The following is a 27,364-nucleotide window of genomic DNA, read 5'->3' on the forward strand; positions in this document are numbered from 1 at the left end:
GGTCAGTCCTCCGCATCGCAAAGCACAAAAAGTATGTGCTGCACATCGCATGTTATTTACTAGATACAACGCAATCTAGTTCAAAATGCACAGAGCTCATGTATGGGTACCTTAACGTGAATTTTTGCTCCATCCATGTGGTAAAATGTGATTTTTGGCTCACTCCATTTGAATTTTGGCATAAGGGGCAAGTATTATGGGGTCTACTATTGTGTTGCATAATGTATATAAGAGGTATATAGCGTGGCACACTACACAGTAGCACGCCCCTTTACAGTGACCACACCCCTTTACAGTGACCACACCCCTTTACAGTGACCACACCCCTTTAAAGTGACCACACCCCTTTTGAGTAGCCACACCCCTTTTTCTGGAGCGTGCTCATAGCAATTTCCTTCACTTTTCCATACCCCCACTTTAAAATTTCCACTTTGACCACTGATGGTAAGTATTTAACAAAATGGGTGCAGTGTGTACAATGCAGACCCATGTACACTGCACACACTGTACCTTTTATAAATATGCCACTGGTTGGGAGGTTCAGGAAGACAATGGGCTAGATGTAAATGACCAAACAATAAGCCCCCAATTGACACTATTAAAATCCACAATGCAGAATGGCAGTTATGGGCTTACTAGATTGTACTTCGGTGCTCTCTACTTTATCACTTTCCAAGCCTTAGTACATCCCCCTGTGAGTATAACATTCCACAACTACTATCTCCTCTTGCAACCTGCACCTTTACCTCCGTACAGGCACAGGGCCTTCTAAGCCTTTTAAAAGGGATAAAATGGAGAGTGATACACCACCAACCAATCAGCTCCAACTTGTCATTTTCCAAACACAGCCTGTGACATGGCAGTTAGGAGTTGAATGGCTGGTTGTATATCACGCTCCATTTTCTCATTTTGTAAGCTTTGTACATCTGACCTAGGGCCAGATTCTCTAAGCTTCAAAAGTGATAAAATGGAGAGTGATAAATAGCCAGCCAATCAGCTCCTACCTGCCATGTCACAGACTGTGTTTGAAAAATGTCAGGCATGAGCTGATTGGCTGGCTGTTTATCACTAATCTGGCCCCCAATGTTTGGTGTCTGCATGTTCTGCTCAAGCTCCACTCTCAAGGGACCTTATTCTGATTGATTCGCAAGGCTACGAATTTGCAGCCTTGTGAGTCCACCAGACGCCGCCCTGCAAATGCCTATATGCATACCCCATCTTGCATGTCGTGTTCGTACGCACAGGCTGCGAATAGATGTTTAACATAAACATCCATTCACAGGCTGTGGGGGAACACTGACCATCGAATGATGTGGAAGACACACGCACATCTAAGGTTACTCTGAGGTAACCTTAAGGTGTGTACACACGGCAGATGCTGTCGTGAGATGCGAGTCCCGACGCAATCAGATCGCATCGGGACTCGCATCTCACGGCATGCTAGAGGGACACAATTTACACTATATAGAGCAGATCTGCACTATATAGTGTTGCCTGCCCTCACTATATCGCTGCCGATTTGCGCTCACTCGGGAGCGCGCATCGGTAGCGCATCGGGCTCGTTAGCCCTAAAAAGCCCACAATTAATATGCGATATGGCTTCCGATGTTCACTATATCGGGAACATTGGAAGCCATATCGCCCCCGTGTGTACACACTATTAGATGTGCGTGGGCATTCAACAGGAAGTGGGCGGGCAGCTGACATCTGGTGATGTCAGCTGCCCGCCCCCGGCACCCACATAACCAGGTGATTTCCATCGGAACGCCGCAGCCGTGGGTGCGTGCACACAGAGAACAGTCTGCAGATGCGCATACGCTAAACATCACTCCCTGTGCAAATATAAGGCTCTTGCGAATGGACCAGAGTAACCCCCAATGTCTGTTACATCCATAATCATGACTTATGAGTATGGCTGTACATCCACATTACTGCAGCGCTAAATAAAACAACTCCCTTGTGATCCGCTGGCTATTACTCTGCCATAAAATTACATTACAGTACACACACATTTAATTTTCAACAAATACCGTTACAAGTCAGCTGGTGGGTCATGATGCATACTTTGCCAGCACATGTCCGGGCCATAGCATTCGATATGGAGTTCAGTGCCAGCAGTCAGCAATGTATGTATATACTGTATATCTGAAATTCACTGCAGACCACTTTGTCTAATGCATATAGGGATGGCAGAGAAAACCTCCAGGCACTGCTAGTTTCACCACATTATTGAAGTGTAGCACATCTCGTTTCTTGTCTTGATACCATGGATTGGTTTGTAAAGAGCCTCTGATTGAGGAAATTGAGGTGAATTTTGCTCAAATATTAAGTGCTGCTTGGTGGTGCCAGGATAAATTTACTAAAGCTTCTAATAATGAAAATAAGTGATGTTGCCTTTATGTATATCACTTCACTATTACATAATAGAAAATGATTGGTTGCTATTGGCAACATCACCTCTTTTAATTTTTAAAAGCTTTAGTATATTTACACCTAGTGGCACTGTTGTATTGTTTATCCATGGTATCCAAATAAATACCACGCATACATGTAGCTATACATGCTAAACTAAACTCATGTAATTAAATGCAGATATTCAAATAAAGTACTGTAGGTTACCCAGAAATACAAAATTGAATTAACCTCAGTAATGTATGGAACAGGTTTGATTGGGGCATTCTAATGTAAGTGAAATATAATGCTTACAAGGACAATATTTGATTTGCAATACACATACTATAGTAAAACAGATGTTTGTTTAAAGGAGAGCACGTGTTACTTAAGGATTTGTACATGATCCAAAGTTTGCTGCCAAATCTAGTTCTGCTTTGCATACAGAGTCATTTCCAGGCAAAAAAAAAACCACCTGGCACAGTTGCTCTCCTACCAAAAGAGTCTCTGCCCCCCTCATATTAATTAGATTTCTTTTTACCTTCATGCTTTTTGCCAGGGGTTACATGCTCATTGGCAGGGGTTTCATGCTCATTGCCAGATGTTTCTTGCTTGTTGCCAGGTGTTTCATGATCGTTGCCAGGGGTCACATGCTCATTGTCAGGGGGGACACCTGCTTGTTGCCAGGGGTTTCTTTCTCGTTGCTAGGTAGTAAGTGCTAACAGCTCCCGGAATCAGCCACTTCCAGGTAACGCTTTATACACTGCACTCCCCTGACAGATGTAAGAGGTCCAGTAGGACCTCCAGCCATAGGTGCCGATTTATGTTTTTGCTGGTGGGTGCTCAAGCCAAAAATATAGAGGAGTGGCTTCATGGGGAAGGGGTGTGGCCACAAAATAATACCAATTTACATTACAGAGCACAGTTGTCTCCAATATTTAAATTACAGCAACAGAGTTCCACATACATAAATGCCCCCACAGTGCAGGTACTCTGCGGACAGAATACACTATTCCGGCATGCTGTTTCCCAGGTGGCGGGTCCGGCAATGTGGGTGCTGCAGCCACAAATTAGCAAGTTAATATGGCGGCCCAGCAGCGGGACTCGGGCCGTGGGTGCTCATCAATTTCCGTGGGTGCTCAGGCCTTTGAGCACCCACAGAATCGGCACCTATGCCTCCAGCATGTCTCCTCCAAGATAAAGGACATTTTTGGAGGCCCTCTTTCAGCAGATTCCATGTGGGTGGGGAGACCATGTGGAATCTGCAGACCAAGACCCTGGGCCCCTGTGGCACTGGCTCTCCCACCTTTGCTTGGGCTGCAGAGGTGTTGTTTCCCCACTGACCTGGTGCCAGAGGAAGACGTACAGTACTTTGGAATAGTCGGAGATGGGCACTGTAAGGCAGGATTCATGCTGTAATGCATACTGTCCAACATGACCCATTCCATTAGGTACAAAATGATCTGTTCCTGGACTTCCCTGCCAGTGGCAGTTACAGAGGTGGGGCTCCAGCACAGTCCAAAATTCAAAGAGGTCACATCAACTGCCAGTGAGTCCAGGACAGTGATGTTTGGGGTGGCAGTAGGTGTGGCTCCCCTATTTGAATATTGGACTGTGCTGCAGGCTCACATCTGTCACTGGCAGGGAAGTCCAGAAACAGAGCATTTTGTACCTAATGGAATGGGTCATGTTGGAGGGTATGTGTAATGCAAAGTGAGCCTTCTACAGCATACTATACTATATATAGTGGGCTCTCATTCGTGCATAGACATTATTATCAATATTAAACTAAGTGATTTGTATTTATATATGGTGTCAACATACAGTATTTTATAATTGAAAGCCACAAGCACTGGTTTTGCCTATTACATTGACCATAAATAATTGGAATTGGTCCCAGTCCATCAACCCTTGGCACCCCTGCAAGTGCGGCACCCCAGGGTGCCACGGGACACAGTTTGGGAACCCCTGCCATACAGTAAACATCATATTACAAAGGCACATTTTAAATAAAATAAAAAAGAACCCTATCCTTTAATCCCCTGCCACCTATAATCCATTTATTCAGCTACTGTAACTGTAGATAAGAAATCTGTTACAATGTGAGTGAGACACTGTATAAACATAAAGCACAAACACATTAGTGAACATTATCCTTTTGTAGAATGCATTCAGTTGCATAAGACCTCTTACCCTTTGCTGACATATGATACATTGTGGCAATCGTATTCTGTTCCTATTATAAATAACTTTTCTATCTGCTCAAGATAATGCATCTTGCCCAAAATGGCCAGAACACCACATATCTGCAGGTCCTTGACCTTTTAATATCCTTAGTATCCGTTACACAGGAGCAAATCACAATTTGATCTAATCTTGCTGAGCTGGTTGTGGCACAGAAGTAAACAGAAAAATGTAACCCTCTTTAAATGCACAGGTCTCGTAATGTAGCTTAGACAACATATTTTAAATCCATATTTAAAAGGTCACCTACTGTATATAGATTGTCCAGTAGTACAAGGAGCAGAGGATCAGGCCTAACATACTTCATGGACTTTGACCTGCACAAATGAAAAAAAAAAAAAAAAGATTTTGCTTGTGCGGCAATTTATTAGCTGGTACATTACCTGGATCATAATACAGTCACATTGTAGTTATTTCCAAGGATGCAGAAATGTTCTGAGCATGATATTTCGAAGTACTGTTCTGTATATCAATACATGTCAAGCTTTAGAAATTATTTATCCATATGGTTGGAAAACCATTACATTTAATGTTATATAAGTTACAATAGGTACCAGGTACTGGAGACTGGTTGTTGCTGTATCTAAAATACAGAATTGCAGTGGCACTTGTTATAAGAATGTGTATTCAAAAATCAGTAGTTGGCCATGTGTAATTTTTGCGGCAGAGAGACTGAGAATGAATGGCTTTTGCTACTGGGCAGACAGGTACACTACAACAGGGATGTGGTTGCAGAGGCATAAGTTCATACCAGGCGCCCGGAGGCAAAATACATGATGGTTCGCCATCCTCCCATGGCATCACATGCGGAAGCTGTCTCCTTCTCTGCATGCACAGGGCTGCCTGGGGGGAATGGAGGGATCGCAGCAAGTATCAGAGATCGTCAATGCCATTCCCCCTGTACAACTTCCTAAAGTGAGCCCTACCGCCTATCCACGTCATGCCCACCAGCTCCACTCTCTACTTTGCAAAGTTGGCAATCCTGACTGTGCTGTATTTGGTCCAGAAATTTCTCTCCCCTCCAAAAATTACCGGATATTCTACCCCCCTCCCAAAACTGTACTGACATTGCTTACTCCACCAAAACTGCCCCTACACAGCTCCCACTTCAAATACTGCTCCATCATTGCTGCCCCACTAAATTCTGCTCTTACCTATTCCAAATGCTGTCCAAGTTCTGCTCCCACTCCACATGGTGACCGATGACACCATCAACATATCTACAGGATGCGGTAGGTATCATTAATGCTAATAGGCTCCCTAGCCAGTTCATGTCCCTTCATCTTTTTTGTCTGATTTATACAAATTTAATATGTAGATCTGTAAAATAGGGGTAGTGGGGCCTGATTCAAACCTGTTCAGCTAGGTCCAAATGGATGACATGACATCAGGAAGTTGCTGTCTTGTTCACTGCTGCTGAGTAAGTTCTGGGCTATGCGGCAGCTGTGAACACCAATTGAAAAGATAAAAAAATCAATCGGTGGTGAGTAAAAATCCAGCTATTTTTTTCCTCTAAAAAGATGGATGAAAAGGGATGTATACCTGTACACATCAATTCGCAAGCCTTGCAAACCTATTTGCAATAAATGCCTTAGTGCATCCCCCTTTTAGTTGCAATATCCTATCCCATTGTTGAGTAATGGTAGAGGGGAGCAATTAGATGCTACAGCTTGGTCAATAAATCGTATGTCATTCATTACATATGTTTGTAGTATACAGTGAAAACAGCAAACTTTGAAAGAGATTATTTATGAACAGTGGTTCCCAAACTGTGTGGCTAGGCACCCTGGGGTTCCACAAGGCTCTTTAATTGGTGCTTCGGGTTGGTGGTCCAGGACCAAATAAAATGATTTATGATCCAAGTGATGGTCAAAATGAGGGCTGCCGTCAGAAATTGTGGGGTCCGGGGCTGACAAAAGAGGCAGCCCCCCCCCCCCCCCCCATTGCATCCGCAATCCCACAGCCCATGTGCACAGCTACAAATGTGATTGCAGCCATTGAATGGTTTTCCCATCTTGTTGCAGCACCAAGTCTTGATTTATTTAGCGCTGCAATGGCCGTAGGAAGGTGTTTACCTGGCCGATGGGCTCCAAAATCTTGCAGCCAAGTGATCAGTAAAATGTACGTTTTAAGAATAAAGATAGGTTAATTGGAAACCCCCCTGCATGCACATATATTAATCTCAATACAAGAAAATTTATTTTATATGAAGCATCCTGGTCTCACAATAAATGATCAAGATCATGCTCAAGCCTGCACACATACAATCTCAGCAGCCTCAGGCAGACGCTCTCAAAGGCTATAGCCTGCTTAGAAAGTCGCCTGGGCCCCCCTTCCCCTCTCTCTGGTGTATTAAATTACCTCTACAGGCTTATCTCTCAGTGCTCCTCACATCCCTCAGCACTCCTCATGCAGGATGGCGGCGCTGGCTCCTTGCACATCGCGCGCAATGATGTAATGCCGAGACGGCTCCCGGCGTTTCTGCTGCCCACTGCACTGCCTGTTCAAACATCCTCGGGCAGCAGGCGCTCAGTCACAATGGGCCTTATTCTAGTTCACTCTTTCTGACAAAATCATTTTTAGATGGGCAATACCATGTGCACTGCAGGTGGGCAGATGTAGTGTGCAGAGAGAATTAGTTTTGGGTGAGTTATTTTGTTTCTGTGCAGCGTAAATACTGGCTGCTTTATTTTTACACTGCCGCCCGCCCATGCGTCTGTGGTGGAGGAAATAGGAGAAGGTAGGCTGGACTGGGAGTTGGGGACTGTGGCTGCAGGAAGCATCAAGCATTGTAGAAAAGCTGGGAGCCACAGCAGCACAGACAGACGGAGAAACATAAAGTAGGTGATGATCAAACTCACAAAAAAAAAAAAAAATTCTGCTGTTTGCTGAGGTGTCTTCCTTTTAATGTGTTATGGGGAGCAGCCTGTTGCGTCCTCCTGTTATTATGCAGGGGGAGCAGCCTGTGGTGTGACACCGCAGGCCGTTCCCCTTGTATAATAAAAGTAATGCCATGATACCACAGGCTGCTCCCCCTGTATAATAATAATGCCATGACACCACAGGCTGCTCCCCTTATATAATAAAAGTAATGCCATGACACCAGAGGCTGCTCCCCTTGTATAATAAATTATTATACAGGGGGAGCAGCCTGTGGTGTCAATGCATTATTATTATACGGGGGGAGCAGCCTGTGATGTCATGGCATGATTATTATACAGGGAGAGCAGCCTGTGATGTCATGGCATTATTATTATACAGGGGAAGCAGCCTGTGATGTCATGGCATGATTATTATACAGGGAGAGCAGCCTGTGGTGTCATGGCATTATTATTATTATTATTATTATTATTATTATTATTATTATTATTATTATTATTATTATACGGGGGGAGCAGCCTGTGATGTCATGGCATGATTATTATACAGGGAGAGCAGCCAGTGGTGTCCTGTCTTTTACACAATGGAGCAGCCTGTGGTGTCCTGTTCTTTATTTATGCAGGAGAGCAGCCTGTGGTGTCCTGTTCTTTATTTAAGCAGTAGAGCAGCCTGTGGTGTCCTGTTCTTTATATATGCAGGAGAGCAGCCTGTGGTGCCCTGTTCTTTATTTAAGCAGTAGAGCAGCCTGTGGTGTCCTGTTCTTTATTTATGCAGGAGAGCAGCCTGTGGTGTCCTGTTCTTTATTTATGCAGGAGAACAGCCTGTGGTGTCCTGTTCTTTATTTATGCAGGAGAGCAGTCTGTGATGTCCAGTTTATTTATGCAAGGGAGCAGCCCATACTGTCCTGTTTATTTATGCAAAGGAGCAGCCTGTGGTGTCCTGTTATTATTATAAGACAGGGGGAGTAGCCTGTGGTGTCCTGATATTATACAGAGGAGCAGCCTGTGGTGTCCTATTTTTATTTTATTTATTTATTAATACATACTTTTAAAACGAAAAAACCTCCATTTATCGATATGCTGTTACTTATGGGCTGGTGCTCTGGACTTGCCCCCCCAGGCTAAAAGTTGCCAGCCAGCCCCTGGCTCCACTGGATGAATTTTGCACTGCATTTCAGCCAAACCTCTGCAGCCACCACTACCACTGATGCCCAGCATATAAGAAGGAGGGACATAAGCTCATAGTAGCCCATGGGCTACAAATTGCATAGTTTACTGGAAAGGAATCATTTGGTTCACTCCCCTTTAGCTGTACTGACCCCTGCACAGGCCCACACATACATCGGGCCATATCCACTAAGCTTCAAAAGTGATAAAGTGAAGAGTGATAAACAACCAGCAAATAAGCTCCTAACTGTCATGTTATTGTCTGTGTTTGAAAAATGTCAGTTAGGAACATATTGGGTGTTTATCACTCTCCATTGGATCACGTTTTGTAACTTGGGGCACAGTGTGTTTACTGGGTCCAAAGCCAGAAGGAAAGTGATAGCAGAAGTTCTGTCCCACTTGCATTGCAAGTTAGGACATATGCCCCAAAAAAAAAACACCCCACATTGGCCTACATTATCCTTCTGTGTTACACATTGCATCATGCATGGCATGCCATAGACTGAAATACCTCTCTCAGAGCTTTGACAAAATCAAACAGTGCAGCGACCACTTTATTTATGTTATAAAAATATTTTCTATAACCTTAAGATAATACATCAACCTTTTATTGACCAGAACACAACTTATCTGCAGGCCCTTGACCTTATAATATCTTTAATATCCGTTACAGCGGAGCAAGTCACAATCTGATGTACTGTAATCTGACTGAGCTGGTTGCAAAATGGAAGTAAACAGATGTTGAACTAATAAGATTGGAAGGACCAGATGTCTAACAGAGGTGTTCAACATGCCTACCTAATAAAATAAAGCTCTCTTCCTATTAATATGCGCTCTGCATGTCTGTAATGAGTAGACTAAAGGTCCATGCACACTGGGCAATTATGCCCAGCATGTATGGACATCAGTGACCGCTGTCATAGTTGGGTGGGAAGCTGCTCAGAACGTACAGACTGAGCAACTTTCCCCCTGCCTGGCACGGTCAGAGGACAGCTTTGCATTGCGCAGCACTGTGCAAAGCCATCCTCAAAGCCGCTCATCTGCTGGTTATACCAGCAGATGAGCAACTTTCCCGCCGATGACGCGGGAGCGTACATCATCACTAGCCGCTCATCACTGGGGCATACACACTGGGCTGCTTTAAGCTGAAAGCCGCTCAAAATTGCTGTTTTGAGCGGCTTTCAGCTCAAAGTCGCCCAATGTGTATGGGCCTTATGACTCATCTAATACAGTACTGTATATGGGATGTGTAACAAAAATATTGTATATAAAAGGAGTGTGGTGGGCTTTTCTCTTGTTCCCATGAATGTAATCAGGACCCAATAAATATTTTGGTACCCAACATTTTCAGGATGTAGTAGGCACATATCTTACTAGCTGCCCTGTAAATACTTCAAACTGGCTTTTATGTTTTTTATGCTTTGTTGTTTAAACTCAATGTTCCTTGGCTCATTAAGCAAAGACAGGTGTTATGTTTAGATATTTCATAATGAGTCATACCAACCTCCCAGCCCACTCATAATCTCACATTTTATTAATTTGAAAGAAAAGTAATGCAAATATAGGCTAATTAAGAACAGTGTTAAATACTTGCACTAATTAAAAAAAGTACAGGTAATGTACTAATGTTAAACTAAATATACTCTCTGTTTGTTCTTCTATCTATTATGTAAATACTTGGAACCATATGCTAAGATGCAATGGTAGGTGTAATTAGAATATGAAATGAGATACCACCTTTGATGAATTAAATTAAATTGTGATGGAGGAATTATGCTTGGTAAAAAAGATTTCTCATCCGTTTGTTTCTCTCTCTTCTCTCCAATCTCTAGCTGTTGTAATGGTTCTGAACAGTATGAGCGTTAGCTGGAGCGCTCGGATCCAGATATTCTTGACCTTTTGTAAGCTTATAGCAATCCTGATAATTATAGTCCCTGGAGTAATGCAGTTAATTAAAGGTAAGAACTAACATTATTATACGAACGTTTGCACTGTATGTATAATTTGTGTTAAACCCCTAACATACTGTATATAATCTATGTGATTTATCTATTTCTAATGAAAGATGATAAGTAGAATAAAATACACAAATTGCCTATATCAGAATCAGTACATTTTTAAGCCCAGAACAGTTTTTTCCATGTTTCTGTGACTCACAGTAATGCAGCCCATACACTTGTGGGTACAATCATGAGATAACGATTAATCGCAGCGACAAATCCCATGGATCGCGCACCAGTCACATGTGTCACCCAATGCGATGCACGGGCACGTTGGTCAAATCCCGCAGCTCAGGATATTATGTGCTGCACACAATATTTATCGCATTGTATATTCGATCGCATGTGGTTTGCGACGTACGATCTTCCAGTTTATATACCCTCCAGATAGACCAGCCCTCATTCCATCACCTGATTTCAGGTGCCAAGGGGCATATGATGTATCCCATGATTGTATGCACATCGATTGCAAAAGAAGCACTTGAGATACGATGTATCGCACGGGGAGCAGCGCAGCATCACATCACATACCATCGCACAAGTGTATGGGCACCTTTACAGTTTTCTAGATTTTTTTCATAGCAGTGAGTCATTACATTGTGTAATATCACAATATTCAACGTTTGAAACAGTGAATAAAAACTCATACAGTAGTTCATTAAATATATGCATCCAGTTACTCAACTATTTATATTATCTAGGTCTCTCCTTAGTGAAATGATCACCAATCTGTCTGCAGAGATTGCATCAGCTATTGTGTCAATGCTCACACCTCCAGAGATGGTAATACAAATTTGAAGCTAATGTTGGAGAGTTCAAGCCAGACAGACCTAAGGCTGCATAGTAACATCTGTTACACATAGTAATAAATCTAAAGAATATTATTCCATAAGATGACCGGTATCATTTGATCTTTTAACTAAAGATCAGAGCATGGGTGAAGCAAGGCATTCTATTACCTGAGGCAAAGACTCAGGTCTGTGTCATCCCCCTTCCTTGCTTTAGTATATATTATTCACCCATGACTTGCTTGGCTACAGCTGTCAACACTGTAAAGATTTATATGTATGTAGGGTGAGGGCAAAATCAATTTTAAGTCCTGTAACTTTAAGGTGCCAATACCTGCTGGATTTATTCTGTGATTCTGGGGTGCCTACACTTTTAAATGGAGTATACAAGCTCTACTGTCACCATACAATGCATAAAGCATCACAGTAAACCCCCATATAATACAGTGAATATCACAGTGACCACATTATAATACAGACAGCAGCCCAGCGACTGCTACATACTGCAGACAGCATCACAGTGACTACCATATACTGCAAAGAGCATCATACTGACTGCCATATAAAGCAGAGAACATCACAGTGACAGAGACCATTAGTGATCACCATTTAATATATAGAGCACCAGTGACCGCTATATATTACGGAATGCATCATTGAACACCATGTATACAAAGAGCATCAGTGACTATTATAGTATATAGATCTTCATTGATTGCCATACAACATGGATAATATCAGTATACATACAGGACACAAAAAATGAATACACGACCATCAGTGACTATTATAGTATATAGATCTTCATTGATTGCCATACAACATGGATAATATCAGTATACATACAGGACACAAAAAATGAATACACGACCATGAAAAATATTAATCTCCCCCCCCCCCCCCCTCAAAAAAAAAAAAAAAAATCTCTCTCTCTCTCCCCCTCATAACACAAATACATGAGCTTCAAGATTACAATAATAAATTCCTGCACATCCACTAGGCATACTTGCCGACTTTTGTGTTTTTCTATCCCGGAGACCCAATAGTAGCATGTCAGGGCGGCGGGGCGAGACAGACGTAATTAAGCACCGCCCCCATGGCAGTCAAACAATGCAAATTGGGGGAGGGGCTAAAATTCTGCAAAAAAAAAATGCATTTTGTGCAGAATGGAAGGGGGGTGTGGGGGCTACCTGGCCAATGTGGGAGGATTGGAAGGAGGGGGCAGGTTCTTAGACAGTGACAGGATGAAGTAGTGCAATAGTACACAAGCTAGGTCCTTAGGATTACAAACAGTTTATATTTTCTAGGTCACCCATGGACCTTTACATTGTGACAGTTGGTAATACACCTGTGCCCAGCTGGGTGGTCTGAAAAATATGCATTGTTTGAGGACCTGAGGACTGAGTAGTTGGCACACATCAATTACTATATAACTGTGACTCTTGAAAGATCCATGCATAACTTGAGCTGTTTGGGGTCCTGAGGACTGAGTTTGAGAACTACTGGAGTAGAGGAATAGAGACAGGGTAGAGGAGAAAAACGGGAGGGATTTCAGGGGGAGAAGAAGGTGTGGGGATTAGGCAAGAACAGAAGGGAGACCTTTATCCACCTGCAGTAAAGTGCAGCAGACACTGGTAGCTGGTTCCTGGAATTGCCTGCTATAATCAGATAACTAGCATCTGTGCCCATTTTGCTCCACCCATTTTATCCATCACAAGTGCCACATGTAAATATTTATTTGTTATGTACTTTTCAGTTCATTGCTCCTGGCAATATCCCTAGGGTAGCAGAAAATAGGGATGTACACCGACCACTTTTAGTATTTTGTGAAATGTGTTTTGGATCTGTATCTTCGGCACTGTTTTCCTACGCTATTATTAACTTCAATAACATTACTTTCCACTCATTTCCAGTCTATTCTGAATACCTCACAACTCACAATGTTGTTTTTAGGCCAAAAGGTAGCTGGATGACTATGCTAAGTGACACAAGTGGGGGGCACAAACAAGTAGCACTGCAACGGCAGACAGGATGTCCGTTTGAAAAACTAGACCCCAAATAGCACATAATGCCAAAAAAGAGGCGCAAGATGGAATTGTCCTTGGTCTCTCCCAACCACCCTTATGTTGCGTAAATAAGACATGCACACTGTCTTTAACAAACCAATCATTTCAGCGACAGGGTCTGACTGTGGCTTAAATTTTTGGTTTGTTTGGGCCCACACAAAAAAAGAAGAAACTCAACTCTCCCTGTACAAACCAGCTCTACAGAGTCAAGATGTCATCCTCATCCTTCGATTCCTCCCCCCGTTCAGTGTGTACTTCCCCATCCTTACAGATTATCAATTCATCCCCACTGGAATCCATAATCACAGGTCCCTCTGTAGCAAGTGCTGGAGGCTATTGCTGGTCTTCATTGAAGAATTGATAATTAATTTTGATGAACATCATCTTCTCCACATTTTGTGGTAACAACCTCCTACGCTGCTCACTGTCCAGGTTCACGGCTGCACTAAAAAGCTCTTTTGAAGTACACACTGGAGGGGGGACAATTCAGGTAAAATAGAGACAGTTTGTACAGAGGCCTCCAAACTGCCTCTTTTTCCTGCAAGTACAGGTATAGACTGTCTGACATGTCTGCTTGGATGCTGTAACCAAAGTAATCTTTTACCATTCTTTCAATTGTGACAGCATCGTATGCAGTGACAGTAGACACCAGATGTCCAAACTTGCTCCTGCCTGCCCTGCATCACCGCCAGCTGGTTGGGTAGGAAATTTGAGCAGTTTCCTCACAGCCACAGGTGTGAAATGAAGGCAGAGCGGTTGCCATGTCACGGTCCACTTCAGATGACAATCTCTTGACCAGCAGGTCTTTTCACTGCAGTAGACTTGTGTCTGCTGCAAACAGAGACACAACATATGCTTTAAACGGAGGATCTAGCATGGCAGGCAGAATTTATTCCTCTGACTTTAACAGACTGACCACCCTAGTATTCTGGCAAAGCATATGTAGGCTTCATCCGCAAGAGCTAAATGCTTTGCAGAATCCCATCGCTTTCGCTTCTCCTTCACTTTCTGCAACAGCCTGATCAGGGAAATGATCTTACTCAAGCTGACAGTGTAGGAACTGATTTCACGTGTGGCAGGTTCAAATGGCTGGAGATCCTAGCACAACACAGAAATCAGTCTCCTCTGTGCTTGAGTCAGGTGCATTCTGGCTCCTTTGCCTATGCCGTAGGTGGCTGTGTAGGCTAGAATGGCATTTAGCTGCTCCTCCATTCTCTAAAGCATAAAGAGGGTGCAGTTCCAGTGCATCACAACCTATTGTTTGAGGTGATGGCAGGGCAGGTTCAGGAGTTTTTGATGTCGCTCCAGTCTTTGGCAGACAGTGGCAGAATGACCAGTGTCCAGCAATTTTGCGGGCCACCACAAACCTCTCCTGCCCTCTCCTGCCCGCTCCTGTCACTTTTAAGGAAATGCTGCACCACCAAATTTATTGTGTGGGCAAAACATGGCACATGTTGGAAATTGCCCATATGTAATGACCCCACACTGAGCCTTATTCTAGTTCACTCTTTCTGACAAAATCCTTCTTAGATGGACAAAACCATGTGCACTGCAGGTGGGGCAGATGTTACTTGATAGAATTAGATTTGGGTGGGGTTTTACTTCAAAGTGAGATCTATATTGCAGTGTAAAAATAAAGCAGCCAGTATTTACCCTGCACAGAAACAAAATAACTCACCAAAATCTAATTCTCTCTGCACATTTTACATCTGCCCCCCTGCAGTGCACATGGTTTTGTCCTTCTAAGAAGGATTTTGTTGGAAAGAGTGAACTAGAATAAGGCCCAATGTTCTTGGCATTGTCCGATACCACAAATCCCCAGGAGAGTTTAAGTGGGGTAAGCCACTTCGAGATGATTTCCCTCAGTTTCTCTAAGAGGTTGTCAGCGTTTTGCCTCTTACTGAAACTGGTGTTACATAGCGTAGCCTGCCTGTGGAGAAGATGACAATGCTGCTGTTATTGCTGCGGAAGGCGATGCATCTACCCAGTGGGCTGTCACAGTCTTATAGTCCTTAATTTGCCTGAACCACTTGACCACATGTCTGTGGTTAAGTGAACAGTCGGTATAATCACATTTTTCAGGGCACTGAGGACACTTTTTTGGATGTTTCTGTACATTATGGATATCGCCAGCCTAGTGAAGTGGAATCTGTGAGCGGCACAAGAGAGTGTACTCGGCCTAAACCACACACACACATGGCAAAGCTTGAAAAAAATTTACTGATTAAAATAACCCTTTTATTGAAAGGTTATTTATTATATGCGGCCGGCACAGGAGAGTGTACCACACACACGGCAAAGCCTGAAAAAAGTATATGGATTTAAAATCACCCTTTTATTTTGGGTTATTTATTCTATGCGGGCAGCAGAGGAGAGTGTACCACTGGACTTAACAGCAGTACCACTGGACTTAACGACAGCACAAGACAGCATAGCACCACTTCATGGACTTATACAGCAGCACAGGACACCCACACCGGCACCAGACAGCACAGTACCACACGACTGGACTGCAGACCGCCACCCCATGCCAGCTTCCCAGAGAGACACACAGAGACAACCTCCCTCAACCCGCTCCAATGCCAGAGTGAAGATGTCGGCATATGCGGGGGACTGATATAGAGTTCAGATCTCGTGAGAATACGATGCCGGGATGATGGCATTTTACCTCGTTCTGTGTGCCAAGCTTGGTGCGATTTACCAAATGGTGCTTGGATCTCAGTTCGGATCCCTGCTGTTCGGTAGCGTCCAGATTTAAAAAATCCGTATTCGCTCATATGTAGTAGAAAATAAAAAGAAATGATAAGGTATTGCAGAAGACAGCATAAGAGGAAATTATTTTTACAAAATAGATCTGCTTACATATATCTCCTATTAGCTCATGTCAACACATTTAAATATCTTTTAACCTCTGTGTAGTTAGGCAAAATCGAATGTGAGGTTTTTGTATGGGAGCAAATAAATTCATGAAGTTCTACTTTATTTTAAAATAAATCTACAGACTATGGATATATAGTCTTTGCCTTCATAAGATGTTAACTGTTTCTGACAGCTGCCTAGTAATTCTATAGCTAGAAGGACACTGGAAGGCATAATACAATGCCTTTGAATCAGTGTGTGTCACCTCTGTTATTCAACATAATTTATTGATATAGATTAAATTATTAATACAGTGGTTTTAAACGTTAAAACAAATGTGTTGGAAGTCAAGGAATGGTAGGATAGACAGATCTTAACCCTTTGAGTGCCAACATCTCTGTGAGAGATGCACAAAATATCCATTAAAAGTGCCACTGCCACTTACATTAGTTATATAAATGTAAATTAAAAATGTTGTGTAAAAAAAGATTATATTTCCTGTTTGGCAATTTTCACACCTATTTGACCATTCCCTTGGCACTCAAAGGGTTAAATATCTCATGTCAATTGCAAAATTTCCTTTCTGCAGTGAAAAAATGCACTGTTTGCCTTGGTTTGTGCCAATGCACTTACTGTAGTTGGTACATAGTTGAAGGTCAGCAGGTGGCATTTGGTGCAGTGGGAACAGGGTACACTATATTTTACTGTGGCAGCTGTCTCTCTTCTTGGGCTAGATGTATCAAGCTTCAAAAACATTACAATGGAGAGTGATAAACAACCAACCAATCAGCTCCTACCTGTCATTTCTCAAACCCAGCCTGTAAAATGTCAGTTAAGAGTTGATTGGCTGGCTATTTATCACTATCCATTCTATCACTTTTTGAAGCTTAATACATTTGGCCCTTTGTCTTGTTTTACTCATTTACTATGCCTCATTGTACTCCTCCATGCAGCACCTTATTGGATAAAGAGTTTACAGTCAGATATTATTTTCCCTAATTTTCATAATTCAGGTAGTTAATAATGCTAAACTAAGAGGTATTACATGAAAAAATTGTAACCGTATCTTCTAATGAAGTGGGTGGTAGTATACTAGAGTGAATGTGGTTGGACTTTGATGTGACATATATAGTTGCACAGTGCACATCAGACTGCCTCTCTCCACACCTCTTTGACCATCTAGGTTGCCAAGATTGGAGGGTAGCTTAAGCTTGATGTTTGCTGGGAGGACCATGTAGACCAGGGGTGGGCAATAAGCAACCGCCCAGCTGTTGATGAACTACACATCCCAACATGTTTTGCATCAGTTGCAGCATGGCCAAAGTTTTAGCATTGTGCAACATGCTTTAGCCGGGCTTTGTAAATATGTCCTACCATGCTAAGTACACCATATTAATTGAACTCCCTAAAAGCTCCACTATTGTCTGCACTGATAAGCTTTAGATTAATAATCATAATACGTGAATGCAAATTATGCTAAACAGTTTCTCACAGATGTTATTATTTTAGACAGCTGTGTGTCTGAGCAACAAGTTCAAATGTCAGAGGAAAACACGTACAACATTGTGTTAATGAGTGTTAGAAATTCTTGGCAGTATAACACTCTCTGATAATGTATGAGTGTGATACGTTATAATGAAAAATAGCCCAGCCTTGGCAAGGTTAGTGACATGCTTGGGCGCCTACAGATGTATTCTCTGTCATTATAATGTACTCTCTGATTAAATTTTATTTAACAAGAATCTGTTTCTCAAAGAAATTCAATGGGAATGGATTACAAAAACTTTGATCCCATCTAGCATATTGCTTTCAGTAATGTGCACTTTTTTGTAGCTTTTCATATGTTAAGGGTCTGTAGACCATAGTGTTCTCAGAGCAGCAAATCATTTCATAGATTAGTTATTTTTTCATGGTACAAGGGGGCAGAATGGGGTTTTAGCCTTCTAAAAGCCTATTTATCAATCTGTTGGGCCAAGATGGCACTACTTTAAGTAACAAGGCAATTTATCAAGCCCATAATGCATTAGATACAGTATTGCAGCCATCTCCTTGATTTTGGTAAGAAGCACTCCCTACAATGTACAATTGGCCTTATTCAGATCTGATCGCAGTACAAATTTGTTCTCAAAATGGACAAAACCATGTGCACAGCAGGTGGGGCAGATGTAACATGTGCAGAGTTAAATTTGGGTGGGGTATGTTGAAACAGAAATCTAAATTGCTGTGTAAAAATAGTGCAGCCAGTATTTACCAGAGCCGAATTTCCCATTAGGCACGTGAGGCACCGGCCTAGGGGCGGCACATGTTTGGGGGCGGCACTTGGATGCCTGTGATAGTACTGTCAGCCCAAAATGTACCAATAACTGCAAAATATCCACTGTACTGTACTATATTCCATCTTAAATAGAGTGTAAATGGATAGGACATGCAGATACTGCCCCTATAAACTGTCCTACTTAGTAAACATTATTGTTGTGCCTAGGGGCGCCCTCCTCCCTAAATCCGCCCCTGGTATTTATCCTGCACAGAAACAAAATAACTCACACAAATCTAACACTCTCTATATGTGCTACATTTGCCCCACCTGCGGTGCACATGGTTTTGCCCATTTTGAGAACAAATTTGTACTACGATCAGATCTGAATAAGTCCCAGTGTTACACTATTTATCAAGCTCTGCTAATCATTAGTTTGTAGAGATTGACTGTGGAACTAGCTAAATTCTCAACTAATACCATTCAAACAATGGGATGAGTAAGGGATTTATTTGGATCCCTTTGCCTCCTCCGACCCCCACAGTGCGTATCTGTTCCCAAAGGTTATGTATGTGCAGTAACACTGTGAGAATAGGAGTGTTTGGTTTTCGGACCTTTTTTACTATTTTAATAAATAGACTCCATAGTGTTGCACTGGGACTATAGCTACACTCAATACATAGCAGTCATACAATAACTGCCATATCCTTATAGAAATACACTATCTGCCTCTCTGCACCACAATCAAATAGTCACAGCAACTTATCCAATGAAACGCTAGCTCTGCCACTGCATGGTACCACCATGCACTTTCCAGGGCACCACCTAAATACAAGAATTAAGATGAACTACAGTAAAAACAGGGACAACAATAAGACTCTCCCATTAACTCATCACTGTCTGCAAAAAAATAATTAAGAAACACAAAATATCCAGGTATAATACACTTTTTTATTCCTTTGGTTTTATATTTTTATTAAAAATAATATGTCAATAATACCAAATCCAATATAAATAATAAATCTATCTGACTCCCCCTCCCCCTTCCCCCTGAAACACCGAACCTGATCCTTACACTTCCTACATAATCATTTCTAGGTGGGAAAGCTGTAAAACTCTTTATAATTATATATTCCATTCTATGCTGTTATACATAGCTCACCTCCTCCACATCTCTATTCTAGTCTAACCAGTTTTGCTGATTAATTTTGCATGGTTTCCTGCACTAGATATCAAATACCTCCTTCTTTTAAATCACAGCTAACTTCTAACTCTGTCATATATTTGTGACCCAAGATAGGCATAGTTATGAGTCTGGCCCACCTGTTGATTCCTTGTGAGAGTTAACTGACACAATTTTTTGTTATATGCTAACATGTTTAATCAAGTATGCTGTGGTGAATTTGTGTACATATAGTCATACTTTCCAGAATAACCCACTCCACCAGGTAATAAATACTCTGTTTTCTGGACAACCTTGTCAGAGGGGCTGCAGCGCTGTCCAAAATATTAAATAGGGGAATCGCCCTTACTGGCTTTGAGTCCAGGACAGTGACATATGGCAGTGGTAGTTGGTGTGGCTCCCCTATTTGTATTATGGACTGTGCTGCAGCCCCATCTCCGCAACAGTCACTAGCAAGGAAGTCAAGAAACAGAGTACTTGGTACTTGTTTCCTAGCACGGCCACAACGATCATGATCGCGGGCATTGGGGGTAAAATCGGGGCCATTGCGATTTCCCCATAGAGAACAATGTTAAATGCCTCAATTTACCCGCGATGACCACGATTTCCCATAGGAAACAATGTGAAATGGCTCAATTTACCCAAATTATCATAGGAACAATGGTAAATGGGCCAAAAACACCCCTGAACATTGAAATGTCCCCCCAAAAGTAGTTTACGCCACCACGTGATCAACGTGAACCCGAAGCGTGGCGAGCGCAGCGAGCCCGTGAGGGGCGGCGGTACGCGTCCTCTGACCTTTTCATACCCCTACTATCCACTAGGGCGTGGAGTTGAGAATAGAATAGTGTGGCGAGCGCAGCGAGCCACCGAGTCCGAAGCGTGGCGAGCCGACGCGGATACCTGTGAAGCTCGAGAAGGGTCGCGTTTACCTGTGAAGGTATCCGCGTCCCCTCGCGGGGCTCGCTACGCTCGCCACGCTTTGGGCTCGGTGGCTCGCTGCGCTCGCCACACTATTCTATTCTCAACTCCACGCCCTAGTGGATAGTGGGGGTATGAAAAGGTCGGAGGACGCGTACCGCCGCCCCTCGCGGACTCGCTGCGCTCGCCACGCTTCGGGTTCACGTTCATCGCGGGGTGGCGTGAACTACTTTTGGGGGGACATGTCAATGTTCAGGGGTGTTTTTTGGGCTTTCTGGCCCATTTACCATTGTTCCCTATGATGATTTGGGTAAATTGACCCATTTAACATTGTTTCCTATGGGAAATCGCGGTCATCGGGGGTAAAGTTACCCATTTAACATTGTTCCCTATGGGGAAATCGCGGCCATCGCGTGTGGACCATTTAAGCATTTTTAGCCGCACACGACGCGACCGACCCGATTTTCACTGTTTTCAATGCATTTCAATGGAAAAATCGGGGGCATCGCGTCGGTCGCGTCGCAGGCCACTAAAATGACCCCCGATGGCCGTGATTTGTGGCCGTGCTAGGAAACAAGTACCGAGTACTTTGTACCGGTGGAATGGGTCAGGTTGGAGGGTATGTACAGTATATTTAAAATGTTAAGACTCAGGGGGTAATTTAGAGATGTAATACACCTTCAGGATAAAGTGGAGCTTCTTACTTTATCTAGCACAGCCTGTAAAATGATAGTTAGAAGCTTTTTGGTTGCTATGGGGAACTTCTTCACTTTATCGGTTATATTAACTAAAGTCGATTTTGACCTTTACTCGATGTTGGGCTTCCAGGTACAAAATACATTTAATAACAAATTATTATTTTTCTAGATAGTGTGTGTAACTGTATGTTCCAGCCCTGGAAGTTCAACATCGATTAAGACTGTGTTTAATTGATAAAAAATCTATCAAAACCAATCCCTTAGTAAATATACCCCCTATATGTCTAGAACATTGATGGCTAACTTTGACACTCCAGCTGTTGTTGAACTACACATCCCAGCATGCCCTGCATTAGTATTAGCATGGCCAAATAGTAAACCTGTAGCAGGGCATGCTGGGATGTGCAGTTCAACAACAGCTGGAGTGTCAAGGATAGCCATCACTGTTCTAGAAGGTTTATACTGTACATCTGCCCTTATTCCCACAAGCACCATGTTATCGATCAGGTACATTAACCCCTTAAACTCCTGTTCTTTGATATAGACACATATTGGGCTACATTTTAGACTGACATTAGTATGACACAAAAAGTAAAAAAAAATAGATAGAATTGTTAATTTTACTCTTGGAAAGCACACATTGCTATAGCAATATTTTAATAAGTATCATTTCTTATGTGCATTGTATAGAAAGCTCCCCAGAGATATCCCTACATTGAATCTTGAGTACTTTAACACAGCAACTATATAGCCCATAGATGCTTCTTTTCAGATGTTATTTTAACTCTTCCTAGATCCTCTCTACTCCTGATTATTTTATCCCCATTCATCATGCTGTTTCAAAATCCTTAATGTCCACTGTTGTGATAGAACCCAGAATGCTCTAATATTTCTTTAGAAACATACTGTAAAATTGTTACGAGCATTTACTACTACAAATTGAGGCTGAGCGTTATTGTTGGATTTGTTGTCATCGAGGACTCCTACAGTATGTCCATCTTACAGACCCTGAATGCAAAATCGTATTTCATATTATGTATAATTACAGTATCATCACTAGCATAACACTCCAGATAAACATCAAGCTCTCTGATTACATATACACAAGCAGGCTTCAAAAATAGGGAGTCATTTTTTGGTAATAAATAACATTGTGTTCATATTCCCCCATCATATATCAGGCAGAATTTCTCCATGTTTAATATGGACATGTTAATCTTCAAATGTTTCAGCACTGACTGTTTTATGTTTATGCTTTACATGTCTCACACAGCTTGGCACACACAGACTAAAAACATGACTGGTCATAACAATATGTGCTGGTCATAGTGTTACTAGTATTGATGGAGTATTTGTCAGGTTCAGGGCCGGATTAAGGTCTGTGGGGGTCCTGGACAACAAATTTGTGGGGGCCCCCCACAGATCATGCCGACGATGCTGCCCCCAGATCATGCCGTTGATGCCGCGCGTGCCCCCACCCCCCTAGTTAGCTAGCTACCATCCCCCAGTCAGCCCATGCCCCCCTTGTGCCGCCTTACCGCTCCGCTCAGCAGGGACCTGCAGATCTTCTCTGTGCAGTCCCGGCTCCGCTCCTGCTTCTGCTATGTAAATGGTCCATCACAAAATGTCCATCCCCGTACAGCAGACAGTTTCTCAGAACTGTCTGCTGTATGGGGCGGACATTTTATGTTAGTCCATTTCCAAAAGCTGTAGGCAAGGGGGGAGCCTGGACCGCACCGCAGAGAAGAGCGGGTCCCTGCTAAGTGGAGGGGTAAGGCGGCCGTGGCACGAGGGGGGCATGGGCGAACAGGGTGGCCCCTATAGCCCCTGCTTTAATCCGCCACTGGTCAGGTTCCAAATGTGTTTGGCAAATTTATCAAATGTGGTTTATAATTAGGCTGAAAATTGCCAAATCTGATTTAATTCCCAATGTTGGCAGCTTCAACATACATTCCAAACCCAACTTTCCATCAGGGTCTACCATCCCTCCTTATTCTCCACTCTTCTCTCCTCCCCATCCTATAGCACTCCATAGTTAATCCTCCATCTGTTTACCCCTCTTCTTTGCATGGAATTTCTTACAGGCTGAGCCCTTCTTTATAATGAGCGTACCTGCCACTATACTTATTTTTCTCACAACGGGAAGATGTACTAAGCCTTGGCAAGAGATAAACTACCAACTTATCGGCTCCTACCTGTCAGTTTACGGGAAATGCATCAAGCCCTCAAAAGTAATATTTCCCAACCTCTGTCCTCAAGGCACACTAACAGTGAAGGTTTTGTGGCTATTCATGCATGAGCACAGATGGTTAAATTAAAACAAATGAAGCACTACATAAGTAACCAGTGCCCAGGTATCCCTATCCTTAAAGCCTGGACCATTGGTGTGCTTTGAGGACCAAGGTTGTGAAACACTGTTGTAAATTGTAGACAGGTGTAGATGCTACCTATAACAACCAATCAGCTTCTAACTATCATTTTATAGAATATACTTCATAAATGCTTGCTGTAGTAGAAATTTATACTATGGACTCATTTCCCACTCTTTAGAATGTGTAATAAATGTCTCCCTTAGTAGCCTTCAGCAAATCTAAAGCTCCATACACATGGAGCAATATGATCGCTGAGCAATATTCCAGGTACAGGTACAGTAAACTTATATTGACATACTATATCATTGGGAAACACAGGGACAGGGGTGAGCATTGGGCAATTATTGAGCCATAATCGCTGTGTGTACACTTTTTGTGTGTAACACATGCCATAGGCATTGTAGGGATTTTCACACAGGCGCAGTACCAAAAAGTGTCCAGGAACATCCTCATGAAGGTTGGATACAGCTGCCCCATTATCATATTTAGCTGTTATATCTTTAAGACTGTGCCATATACCATTTTTTTCAACAAAACTTTTCTGTTTCAGGGGAGACACAGAACTTCAAAGATGCATTTGTTGGGAAAGACGTCAGTGTTATGGGGTTACCCCTTGCCTTTTATTCTGGAATGTATGCATATGCTGGCTGGTAAGTAGATATGCAGATACTGTATGTTTTAATGTGAAAAGTGACCGTTTTACCTTCCATATCCTCTCACTAGTTAGAGCTCCTGTAATATATTACATAACATCTCACTAAGGGGTCATTCTGGTTTACTCACAAGACTTCAAGTTCGGCCCCATCCCGATGTTTGTGGGACTGGGCATGTGCATGGACTATTATGTGCGAGCGCAGCTCCCCTTTGCAAATGGCTCCAGCGACTTGCATAGTTGCCGAGCCATTCAAAAGGATTGTGGTGGGGCGGGGGCAGACTGTGGCAGGATGGGGATCGCTGATTGGAACTACCAGTGTTTTATGTTTCCCCATGAAAATACTGGGCGATCCCATGGATACCTGTGTGGGACAATGTGTGCTGGGGGTGGACAGCTGACGTGACAGGACATCAGCCGCCCATCCTGTCTTCTTCCCAGCTCTCGCAAATAAAAGACCGTTCCCACTGACTTTTATTTGTGAAGCCTGGAGAATTGGCTGCAGTGGGGGGTGTATTCGGCCGAGCTGCATCTCAAATGCTCGGTAAGCTGTGATCCTTATACCCACTCTTGTCCCTGTAACAGATTTCACAATGGATATATATGGGCACCCGCCTTAGATGAGTATTTGCAGCGTTTTTAAAAACAGGTGGCCTCACAGGTGCATTGGCCTTCCGGCAATATTCCTGGTGGGGTCTATGGCCATTCTGTCCCGGCATGCAGCCCTTTCCAATAATTTCCCCTGCAGTGGTTTTATGTGTAAAGATATGTGGCTGATTCAAATATCAAACAAAAACTAAACAAATATTTTTTAAAGTAAAAAAAAAGGTGCATCACATAAAACTGATTATCTCCTGCCCTCTACAATATTGTTTAAAGCTCTGATCTCAAAAATACACATTTACGGGATATGTGTTGTCCAACTTACCTGGACTTGTGTAAAGCCAAGGCCATTCATGTGTGCTGAACCATGCAAAAGCAATGATCCTTATTAGTTTGCATTAAAGTATATGAGGCTTTATTACCAGAGTCTGCCAAACACACATATGGGCTAAAGGTATTACAAGAATTTTGTATATGAAAGAGCTTCAACAATTTTATGAGTTTTAGGGTCTTATTCGTTATTATGGGCCAGACAGCAGCTGATTAGTTACAGAAAATATTAATATTAAAACATTCAACATTGCTGCAGTATGAAGATCAGCTGCACCTGCAATCTATATCCCCGCTACATCTGTAGCACTAAAAATATCATTGCAAAGTATGACTTACAGTAGTAGCGCTGTTGTTTGAACTTAAGTTTGCGCATGTTCACAAAGGGTTCTGTTCATTGAGAATTGAGAGTTGAGAAGTGGGTCAGATTTGGGGTAACATTTATGCATACAGTAGCAGCTAATTGGTTGCCATTGGCTCACTTCTCTACTCTTTTCACTGCTTCATGAATAGACCTCAAAGAGCCTGGCGTCCAGAGGATGGAGCCAAACTGTTTGGATCTCACTTCCCAACCTTGGAACCACCTTCTAACCTGAACGAGCAAGACTCCTAGAGCAAATGCCATCTGTAGAAGATTAAGCTTCCCACTGTCAAGATAAAAAATTTTTAACATTTTTATAAGCATGATGAATTTGATCTCCATATAGATAGGGACTGAAAATGTAAGCAGAGATATGTGTGATAGCCCCTGTCTGACCGTTAAATGACCTTTAAAATAGGTCCTATTTTTTGTAGAAAGTAAGAAATTAGGAATAGACCATTAAGTCGGGCCTCTGTGATGAGCAACGTGCTAAGCACATATTGCTGAGCACATATTGTGGCAGAGTAGCGATGCCCTAACAATGTGTTCTGAGCGATCTGTGCTGAGCAGTATTTTGCCTATTGTTTATAGGCAAAACCCCGCAATCTAGAAAAATAGGCCGTGCAAGCACTGTCTATTTCTGCAGGAAAGAGCAAGGTGCGGGACCATGCATCGCCGTTACCCGGGTTTATATACACTGAGCATTCCGTGATGAATTTCTAAACGATCCAGTCAGATAGCTTAGAAATGGGGTTTAAATCACACCGTGTGTATGCTCCTTAAAATTCTGGCAAATTTTAGCACATCAAGATATGTGTTTCTCCTGTAATTCAAATATGTTTTATATTTTTTTTTAATTTGTGGTATAGTTTCAGACAGTAGGCTTAACAGCAAATGCATAGATGGAAACGTATTCAAAACTGCAATTCAAATAAAAATATCAATAGGTATTATAATACTACAAATAAGAGTTTCCAGCACCAGATATTTTACTATTTTGTGAGGTCTAACTTATCCTTCAGCTATTAAATGGGGTAAAATCTTCTAATAAAATAAAGCAAAAATAATTGACATTCCTACAGTCCTTTATGTGCAATAACATCAATCATTACACATATTCTACTGTACAAATAGTCATCACATATCAAAAACTATGATAAATGAAAGAACAGAAAATAAAGAAGAAAAAACATTATATTATTGCTGTAAAATATAACCTGCTATACACACAGGATTCAACTATATATCTAGTAAATCTGGACACACAGTGCATTTAAATATTAATTATTGTTGAAATTTCTCCAAAGGTACTTATGATACAAATCTTCTGAGAGTCTTCTCTTTATTCTTGCTGCATACTCTTTAAATCAAGTGAACTGACGGTTGGAACCCGCTATCAAGCTGTCTACACTCGTATAATGTAATCTGTCAGATGCTTAACACACCGTTTCCTAATAACATAGCAAAATGTAACAAATTTGTTTTCAATATGTGATGACTTTGATGCTGCATCCACAGGCAACACAAGGTTAACACATGTTATAAAAATAATGAGAAAAAGATAAAAAAAAAAAAATTCACATTAAAATGTGGCAC

The 27,364-nt window shown here is 42.3% G+C and overlaps 1 protein-coding gene across 3 annotated transcripts in view; it reads left to right on the forward strand.

The window, feature by feature from the left end:
• SLC7A11 (solute carrier family 7 member 11) overlaps positions 1 to 27,364 on the forward strand; it is a 248,006-nt gene that overhangs the window by 83,472 nt on the left and 137,170 nt on the right. For all 3 annotated transcript variants that reach the window (XM_083173680.1, XM_083173663.1, XM_083173671.1), the window contains 2 exons: positions 10,514 to 10,639; positions 24,373 to 24,472. In XM_083173680.1, the coding sequence (XP_083029806.1) occupies positions 10,514 to 10,639; positions 24,373 to 24,472 (226 nt within the window). The remainder of the gene's footprint in view (positions 1 to 10,513; positions 10,640 to 24,372; positions 24,473 to 27,364) is intronic.

The sequence above is a fragment of the Crinia signifera genome, chromosome 1, assembly GCF_055691185.1.
Source record: "Crinia signifera chromosome 1, ASM5569118v1, whole genome shotgun sequence".
In the NCBI taxonomy this organism is placed as follows: Eukaryota; Metazoa; Chordata; class Amphibia; order Anura; family Myobatrachidae; genus Crinia; species Crinia signifera.